The sequence below is a fragment of the Gobio gobio genome (assembly GCF_949357685.1).
Source record: "Gobio gobio genome assembly, chromosome: 1".
Taxonomy (NCBI): Eukaryota; Metazoa; Chordata; class Actinopteri; order Cypriniformes; family Gobionidae; genus Gobio; species Gobio gobio.
The window spans coordinates 4,900,201-4,910,190 of NC_137097.1; the positions used below are offsets into that span (position 1 = coordinate 4,900,201).

General features: G+C 35.8%; 1 protein-coding gene across 1 annotated transcript; it reads right to left on the reverse strand.

Moving 5' to 3' along the window:
• Positions 1-356: 356 nt before the first annotated feature.
• On the reverse strand, positions 357-8,460 carry LOC307127401 (uncharacterized protein). The gene is made up of 3 exons (XM_079818609.1): positions 8,429-8,460; positions 5,799-5,946; positions 357-2,886 (listed from the first exon to the last, which is right to left on the reverse strand). Exons 2-3 carry the CDS (start codon positions 5,881-5,883, stop codon positions 2,042-2,044), a joined length of 930 nt encoding a protein of 309 aa, XP_079674735.1. The 5' UTR covers positions 5,884-5,946; positions 8,429-8,460; the 3' UTR covers positions 357-2,041.
• Between the last annotated feature and the right edge of the window lie 1,530 nt (positions 8,461-9,990).

The window sequence follows — 9,990 nt, forward strand, 5'->3', positions numbered from 1 at the left end:
TAAAGTGCTTTATAAATAAAATGTATTATTATTATTATTAGATTTGTCTTATTTTTAAATAAACACAAAAAAAGAGAGATTAAAAATTAACTTGAGTAAGAAATTTACTTTTGCTATGGTTAATAAATGTTCAGTGATATCTTACAAAGCTTTTTGAATTTTGGCGCAATTCTTTCTCTAAATAATGTTGATATTGCAACTAGTAAATACACTAAGTTTCGTCATCCTGGCATGTGTGGAAAGTGTTACACCATGTGTGTTACAACTAACCTGCGTTACTTTGTGCTCCGCTCGCCCCTATTCTTTTTTCATAACAAATCTATATATTTTTAAAGAAATTGCGAGACATTGTGAGTATGATTTCATTTAATAATTTAATTAGAATTGTTTTCACACCTATCATAGTCAAAATCATAGTTAAAACATTTATTTTTTAAAGAGCCATTTGTGAGCCAAAAAAGAGCCGTCTCTCAGCTTCAGTGAGCTGAGTCAAATGAGCCGGCTCTCGAAAAGGAGCCGAAATGCCCATCACTACTCCAGCAAGACATGGAGGAATTTATAGTCCAGGCCTCATCTCTGGTCCAACCATCGATAGTCTCTCATTAAACCTTCTCTGACAATCCTGTCAGAGAAGAGGCACAGAAACATACATAGCATACAATACGTCATAGACGTAACAATATGCAGTGAGAGTAAATTAAACACTACCTACAATTAATGTGACTTCTATTTTAGCCATTTCACATTTGTTAAAAAAGCTGAAAACAGACAGTGTCTACATAGTTTTCAACCGATTTATGAAAAAGACCGGGTAATTACCACTCCACTTCACCTTGTCATTGATAATGAAATGTAATACCAATGCTAAAGTTAAAGGGGTCATGAACTGGCTTTTTAAATTTTTTTATACTGTTGTCTGAGGTCAACTTATGACGTTTGCATGGTTTTTACATTCAGAAACATCATAATGAATAAGTAATAGGCTACTTTCTGCCTTGGTTTTGAGGCTCTCTGAAAAACAATGATTCATCTCTCATCCACCCGCGATTGATTGGAATGTTATTTCTGTATAATTTTGCCCGATCATCAGTGAATATAACTGCAAACCGTACGCACACACGCACAAGAAAGGAATGTTATTTCACTACAGGCCGCTGATAGCCCGTCTGAAAAACACATAGCCCCGGGACGTTGGGCTTTGCGAGCTGGCGTTACAAGTACGAGTCTGATCACGAATGAACCAATAACAGCTTCTCCAGCCTGTGACCGTTGGCTAAGGTATGTAATCAATAGATATCAAACGATCTGTAACAATGCAATACTAACACATTCAAAAACATGTTTTACTGACATAAGTGTGTTGCAGCGTTCCTGTCGGATACAATATAGAAGGCACAGCATAGTGTTTTAATCTCAATATGTCTGCAAATCCAGTCTCGACCTCTATCTTGTTTACAATTGATTCCGCGGTGAAATGAAGCGAACAAAAACGTAATGTGAGCTGGAACCGGCATCGTTTAGCTCCATGAGTCGGTGGGCGGGCTTGAGGCGGTGCTTCTGCATCCTACTACGTCAGTGGTCGACATATTCTGAGATCTCTCGTTTTCTGGGCCTGGTGTCAATAAAAGCTTTTCTTTGACTAACAAGGTAGAAAGTTTTCAACTCTGAAACTTAGAGGATATTCCTATATCACGATTAACTTTTATATATCAAAGGCTCAAAGGAAAGTTGATTTCTCAATGCATCACCCCTTTAATACCCACAGCTCCTGACAGCAATCGGGATGTTTGTTCACCAAGTGCACTGCTCAGGTATTTTAAACAAACCACTTTTAATCCCTAAGCAAAGAAAGAACTCCGCCTGAGTATATCATAATATCCATCTATTATATTTATTTCTGTATCTTTCAACATTGATGGCTCATGAAATGCTTCATTCTGGTGTTATTACATGATTCCCAAGATGACTCCTGTCAGTGAAACTCATTCCACACTGAATCCTCATGTAGTGATTAAGTGTTCCTTTATATTTGAAAGTCTTTTCACTCAAATCGCTTCTCTCCGGTGTGTATTCTCATGTGCCTGTGAAGGATTCCTTTCTGGTTGAAACTCTTTCCACACTGTTGGCAGGTGAACGGCTTCTCTCCAGTGTGAACTCTCATGTGGTCTTCAAAGTGTCCTATTTGATTGAAACGCTTTCCACACTGAACACACAAGTAGGGTTTCTCTCCCGAATGGATTCTCAAGTGGAGTCTAAGCTGTCCTTTTTGGTTGAAACTCCTTCCACACTGTTGGCAGTTGTAAAGCTCTCCATTGTGAATTCCCATGTGCCTTTTAAGGGTTCCTTTTTGAGTGAATCCTTTTCCACACTGTTGGCAGATGAAAGGCTTCGCTCCAGTGTAAACTCGCTTGTGAACTTTTAGGTTCCTGTCTCGAATGATAGTCTTTCCACACTGAGGGTATGTAGAAGGCTTTTTCCTGGTGTGAGTTCTCATGTGCTTATGAAGGTTTCTTTTTTGATTGAAACTTTTCCCACACTGTTGGCAGGTGAAAGGCTTCTCTCCAGTGTGAATCCTTATGTGGTCTTCAAAGTGTCCTATTTTAATGAAACCCTTTCCGCACTGAGGGCATGTGTAGGGTTGCTCTCCAGAGTGAACTCTTAAGTGGGCTTTAAGATTTCCTTTTCTTTTGAAACTCTTCCCACACTGCTGGCAAAAGAAGTGACTTCTATTCCCTGCCTTTTGAGCTTTTTTTCGCAAGGAAGTCTTTTCAGTCTGTAAGCAACTGAACAATTTTTCTCTAGTGATGAAATCATTATGATTCTTATATTGATCTTTTTCTTCCATTTCATTTAGTACTTCGGTCTCCTCTTTCAGTGCCATCAGGTCTAAAAAAGACAAATAAAAGTGAACACCACATTAATGGCACAAAGCAATTTATACATGAAAAGCATCAAAACCAATACACAACTAGATCTTATTCCCACTAAGCTACTATAAGAGGTGTTACATGTAATCTGAGAAGCCTTCTCAATATTGCCAACTCTTCACTTGCTTTAGGCCATGTCTCAAAATGTCAAGCTGACAGTTAAACCTTTTATTTTTAGTAGTTCTAATCAAATCCTCATTCATCTCGCCATGGGTTGTGGGCAATATCAGCCATTAGAGTGCGCATCGATCTGCACTTCGAATTCTGACCGGAAATAGTAGAACATCCGGGAATCTTTGGAATACTCTTTTCAACATACTACGATTTGGGACATACTAATTATTTTTTCGAATACTATTTAGTATGGATAGTATGTGAATTGGGATGCAGCAAAAGTCTTTTCAGTTGAGTACAGTGAACTTGCAGTAATTATGCTTGAATGTACACGTCTAGTTTTGGTTGGAAAGAATGTCTGTTTTATTTGAAAGATGTGTTAGTTGTTTTTGTATGTTTGTAAGACTATGTGTATGTATGTATGTCTAGTATGAATGTGTAGTTGTGTGTATAAATGTCCAGTTGTGTTGTTTGAGAATTGCTTGCTTCATTTTGATTTGTGCAATGGTAATCACCTTAAAAGTCATGGTTCACCCAAAAGGGAAAATTCTGTCATCATTTACTCACCCTCATGTTCTTCCAAGACTTTCTTTCATCTTCGGAACACAAATTAAGAGATTTCTGTCCCTCCATTGACAGCTACGCAACTGAAACACTTAGTGTTTCAAAGTTAATAAAGAGATTGTAACACTAATCCATATGAATTGAGCAGATTAGTCCATGTTTTCGGATGAGACACGGTCATATTATATAAAGAACAGATTGAATTTATGCTAGAAATGCTGTTTTGTGGAGTTGTATAATAAATCTTGAGAGATTTATTGACTCTATAATGTATTTTATCTTCAGTTGGTTTAAAGAAAAAAAATGCCATGCCATGGGACCTTTAATCTAAGCTGTGGCTGGAAGTCAGTTGTAGTTCTTGTTGTTTCTCTTTCCTTCAGTGATTCTGATTGTTAACAGCAGGTGTTCATCAGTGTCTGAATTCACTGTCAAGTGGACTATATTAGTAATGTAGGGAATAGAGAATGGTGGTATAGGGTATGAACACAGACTTTGAGTGTTGAGCGCTGTAAATTTGCGGTATATTATAGTCTACTTTGCCGAAAATGGCAAATATTACCCAGAATGCATTATTGTACAGTATATTACTGTTTTAAAGTCCCAGTGAACCGGAAGTTGCAATCGACTTTATTTCAGTGATTTGACGTATTTCCGAGAGAAACGGAATACTAAATGAGCAGAACAGAGGGCGTGGTTTGTTTTTTCCCCCGTGACCTTATTGGATATAAAAACGTAGGCGTTTCATTCAGAAATGGAGGCAGATCTGAACGCAAGTTTGCAATCAGTTTAATGATGGCATGTCGAAGCCCAAGCCGTCAAACAGACGTCATCAAAAAAGGCCTACCAATGTAGAGGGGAGGAGCATTTTCAGATTTTGATTAAAGATTACGAAGACAAATAATTTTTTGATGCGGATTGACTTACACGGATGGATTGTTCACCACAAAACTAGCAATTTGCACTAACAAAGTAAATATGCTCAATTTAGATTTCATGAGGACTTTAATGGAAAGCAGCATTTTACTGTCAAAATTTGGCCTTTTTCCAGCTTTTTTTTTTTTTTTTTTTTTTTTAATTTTTTTAAGTGTATAAGAGAACAATGTGTAAAGCTTGGAATAAAGGGGTAATGACCAGGAAAATTAACAAATTATTTATACTGCAATTATTTTAGAACTAAGGGTTTCTTATTCTACTGTTATAATAGACAACAATCTTACATTTGGGTGTAATTTAGTGAGAATATGCAGTGCATACCTTTTTGTAATTAAAATTCAAAATTAATTTAAATTAAAGGGTACATATCAGTGCATTTAAACAGTAACTTTTTTTTAAAGCAAAAGAGCAGCTGATTTAGTTTGGGTTTCCGTGTTTTAAGAATAGTAAAACTACAACTATTGCTAATTTGTTTTTGTTTTTTAATTAGTGGGAAAATATCCATGTAGTTACAGAGTAACAATGCTGATATCATTGCCTTGTGCAAGGATTTCCAAAGGTGGATGAGTGATATAATGCAAGAATATAAATGCAGTATTGCAACAAAATGTATATTTTTGTGCAAAAGATGAACAACTTACAGGAATATTCCATGTTCAAAATTCAAGTTGTAGCAATTTCATCTAAAATAATGACGATGATAATATTCTTTACAAATAAATATTTTGGTTATTGGGGCACATAAATGTAAGTGAATGGGATCAGATTTTGGTGGCTTATAGGGTCAACCATCAAACACTGAACTGGACTGAATATGAACACAAAAAGGTCTGAGACCACATTACTACTTGGATTTGGACCAAAAAGGATCTGAGTTCAATTCAAAGTGACTCAAGTGTTTATTACGTTGTTACAGGAAGAGTTCATCTAACAAGAGCTGAACATTCTGACTACAAAGGTTGAGTTCACGTGTGAATTCACATCCTTTTCTGAAGATGTAAGATATGTTTTTGTTGTATACAGTATATCTAAATAGTCTCATATAGGAGTTCATCCAAAACGCTTCAGTTTACCAGTGTTCAGTCACTCGTCCGACATTATTCACTAATATTGGATTTTTTTTAACAATCATATTAATTTGAACAATTTTCACGTCAGTGATATTTTCAAAAAAAATTGCCAGCGCCAGAATTTTGTCTTCATTTTCACCATTGGACATTTTAATAAGGATCTTCTAGAATCGTTGAGAATGAAACCAACCTGTTTGTTCCTCAGTTTCTTCATGTTTCACTCTCAATGTTTCTTCAATCTTCACGTCTTCACTCTCCTCTTTAATAAACGCCATTTTTATAATAGTGTGTCACATGGATCTCAGTCGCTTCACCAGGAGTTTTTCCAGGTCTTTGTCCTGTTTAAAATGAGAATAATTAAGAGAAAGAAAAAATAAAATCAAACTAAATCTCTGAGCGTGTCTCAATCAGCTCTAGTTCAGTAGTTCGGTCACTGGACCTAAATCTGATAAGACAACACTCAAAACTAACACAACAAATACAAGAATGCAAATTGCACATACCCTTGATATATTAGGCATAGCTATTTAATAATTTGTAGAAATCGAGCACTTCGAAATTTTTGCGAATCAATTGATTCGAAAGCTCCTGTTCTCTCGTCACTCGCCAGAGACTGAATTCATGTTTAAAGTGATTTAGGTAAAATCAGTCATTTGAATTCAAAAACTCATCTTCGAAGCTTCGTTTCTGGACTAAACGAAGGCAAGGCAAGTTTATTTGTATAGCACATTTCATACACAGTGGCAATTCAAAGTGCTTTACACAGAAATGAAGTTAAAATAGTTATAAGTGAATAAAATAAAAATATATATAGTATAATAGTTATAAAAGGAATTAAAAGGAAATTAAAAGGAAATAAAAATAAAGATGAAATCCCCTATCTGGGGTGGAAGAAAATGGAGAGTCAGGTTTACTTTAAAAATATTTGTCAGGTAACTGTGGGTTTAGACAGTACCCTTACAGACAAATCTTCTTGGCCTAACTTGAGGGTGTTCTCTAGATGTTTTACCCGCCAGAGGACGATCCGTTTAGATCTGCTCTGACGAATAGATCTGTATAGCCTTGGTGGTAAGAGGAAGGACCGTGTAGATCCGCTCTGACGGTCGAACAAAGTAGAGATAGCCCTGGTGTTCCTGTCCAGGAAGATTTGTCTGTAAGGGTAATGTTTAAATGCACAGTTACCTGACAAATATTTTTTGAGTACTCGCTCTGGTGCGAGGAAGACCCGTTTAGATCTGCTCTGGCGGGTAAAACATCTAGAGAACACCCTCAAGTTAGGCCAAGAAGATTTGTCTGTAAGGGTACTGTCTAAACGCACAGTTACCTGACAAATATTTTTAAAGTAAACCTGACTCTCCATTTTCTTCCACCCCAGATAGGGGATTTCATCTTTATTTTTATTTCCTTTTAATTTCCTTTTAATTCCTTTTATAACTATTATACTATATATATTTTTATTTTATTCACTTATAACTATTTTAACTTCATTTCTGTGTAAAGCACTTTGAATTGCCACTGTGTATGAAATGTGCTATACAAATAAACTTGCCTTGCCTTGCCTTGCCTTCGTTTAGTCCATTTAACTACACGGTCATGTTGCAGAAAGACAATCTTGTGTAAGGACTCGGAGTATGCACATATGGCGGTTATACCCGTGGGTCAGGTGGGTAAAGTAATAAAAAGCAACATTCCAAAAATAGCGGGTGGATGAGAGATCAATCATTAATGTGTTGATTTTAATAAAGACGCCCAATGAACGTGTGTCATTCTTTAACTTTCGTTTTCAGCTCATTTCAAGATCATAGAGAGGGCGGCATCAGCACTGGTGATATAATTTAGTCTTGCTATTTTTAAACGAAGACAACTGTGTGTTGAGCTTCAGGACGCATTTCAGTTCCCATTTCTACTCTTGTTCGTATATTTGTATATACTATAACCTATTGCCTTTGTGCATCACTGCCATCTTACTATGAGGAAAACGAGAGCATGGATGCGCATGAATTAATAGAGAAAACTAAATTTTGCTTTCCTTAGTACCTCTAATATTAAGGCCTATGTCCACTTTAATGCATCCTCTGTGGCGGCAGAGAAACCATGACACAAAATGGGCTGATGGCAAAATACGGCTGTGTGCATTGTCCTGTTTGCCAAGTTCTTGTTCTTGTTCCAAGTTTCCTTCCGGTCCAATATTTTTTGCTTACAAAAGCCAGTAGGCTTATGTCATCCCTGAGCTGAAGCTTGAAAGTTTAAGTTGCACAACATAAATGCAATGTTTAGGCATTATTTATATTTATATTACTATTATTTTGATTTATATGTTTTAGGTTTAGTTTTAGGTTGTACTATGTTTACCCTTTTAAAGTAATTTGAAATGTATGATTTTTAAAATTATATATTTGTATTTTCATTTTGAATATAATATGGCAATTGAATGCACTAAATTGGTTTAGTTTTCACAGATATTAATGTATGCAATTTCAGCAATAAAACTTAACATTTTACTAAAAAGGATACTAATTCGTTGATACCGGTCTTATTTTCTCTTGTATATTTAGTATTGCTCTTTAATAAAGAAAAAGTATTTCTTATCCGACTACTCAAGTAATCGATGTTATAATTGGTAGAATACTCGATTACTAAAATGATCGATAGCTACAGCCCTGAACTGATTCACGATAAAGAGCGAAATGAGACGCTCCTTCTGTTACTCATGAGTTTATTTTGTTACTTTACTCACACAACGCTGATAAATGTTAGATAAAGCAATGCAACGTTATTTTTCATTCATTATGCATCGCTTTAAACGCTCAAAACACAAACCTTTCTTCAGCAGAATCCCAACAGATGCAGGAGCACGGCGCCGGCTTATGATGTCATACTTGAGTACCAAAATAAAAGTCCCGTTCACATTCTGCTGCATCTAAAACCACAGAAGTGCATAGAAATGTACCTAGTAAATAATACATCTATTAAAAGGATGACAACATTCAGACTTGAATGTATTGTGGTGATACATTTAATAACACAATGGTAAGTTAATAACACAGTTCACATTGAGTGTTAAAAAATAAAAATTAAAGCAATAACACAATGCAGTCACTTTATTTTTTTTCTGATTGAATAACGTCTAATTACATATTTTCCATGTGTTTTATTTTTTATTTTTTTATTGACATTAACATATAATCAAAGCTGAATAAATAACCTTTCCATTGATGTATGGTTCGTTAGGATAGGACCTTAGCAATGCAAATTACTACTAATACATTTTTGAAAATTTTTACGGTAGGAAATGTACAAAACATCTTCATGGAACATGATCTTTACTTAATATCCTAATGATTTTTGGCATAAAAGAAAAATCAATCATTTTGACCCATGCAATTATTGCCACAAATATACCCGTGCGACTTATGACTTATTCAAATTAGTTCTGTGGTTTCTTCAATCTGCCATAGATCAGCATTAAAGGGATAATTCACCAACAGATGAACATCCTCTCATCATTTACTCTCACCCTCATGACACACACACACACACACACACACACACACACACACACACACACACACACACACACACACACACACACACACACTTAAAAAGTAAAATTACAGTAAAAAAACTGTCCAATAGCAACATTAACAGACTAGAATAATCCAAAATATTATATCACTGTAGTTAGAGAACATGGGTTGGAGAAAATATAGCACAAGTATCTCTAATAGTCTCTAATAATTGGAACCCAAACTGCATTACTTCTAGGGATGCACCGAATCCAGATTTTTGGGGTTCGGCCGAATACCGAATCCACTGGTTAAGATTCGGCCGAATTCGAAACCGAATACCGAATCCTACTCCCATCCGCAGTCCATTATCACAGTAAACACATTAATGAAGTTAACAACGTCCACAGCAGTGTAGGGATGCTATTGACCATTAACTGTTTTGGTCAAGTTTACTAAAGTAAACATTGTCGTGTATGTTCTTCTCGACGCTATTTCATGATGGTTTATAGAAAAATTACCCCGAGTCGTACTCTGTCGTTTCAAAGAACAAATCAACGGAGAGCAGGAGGCGCGCGCTAGGGTTGTGCCGACATCGTGATGCCACGCCCCCGTTGCGAGTCTGTTGTGTGCGACACACACTAATCCTCTTCTATAGTATTAGTTAAACTAAAAACTTAGCAGGGATTGCTCTGTAAATTAAATTGAGAATGTAACTAATGCATATATGCTTTTTTAAATACTGTAGTCTATATATAGCCTACATTTTGAAATCATTTGAGGCTGAAACATCCATATGCGTGTTTATTTTAGCACTTCCGTCAGTGAAACAACACACTACAGCCTATAAAACAAAAACGATTTTCAATAAATAAT

What these genes read in the sequence shown, in the direction of transcription:
- LOC307127401 (XM_079818609.1), bottom strand. Translation starts at nt 5,883, where the DNA reads ATGGCGTTTATTAAAGAGGAGAGTGAAGACGTGAAGATTGAAGAAACA. An exon ending in AGAAACTGAGGAACAAACAG is followed by an intron (nt 2,887 to 5,798) that starts GTTGGTTTCATT and finishes TGTCTTTTTTAG; the next exon opens with ACCTGATGGCACTGAAAGAG.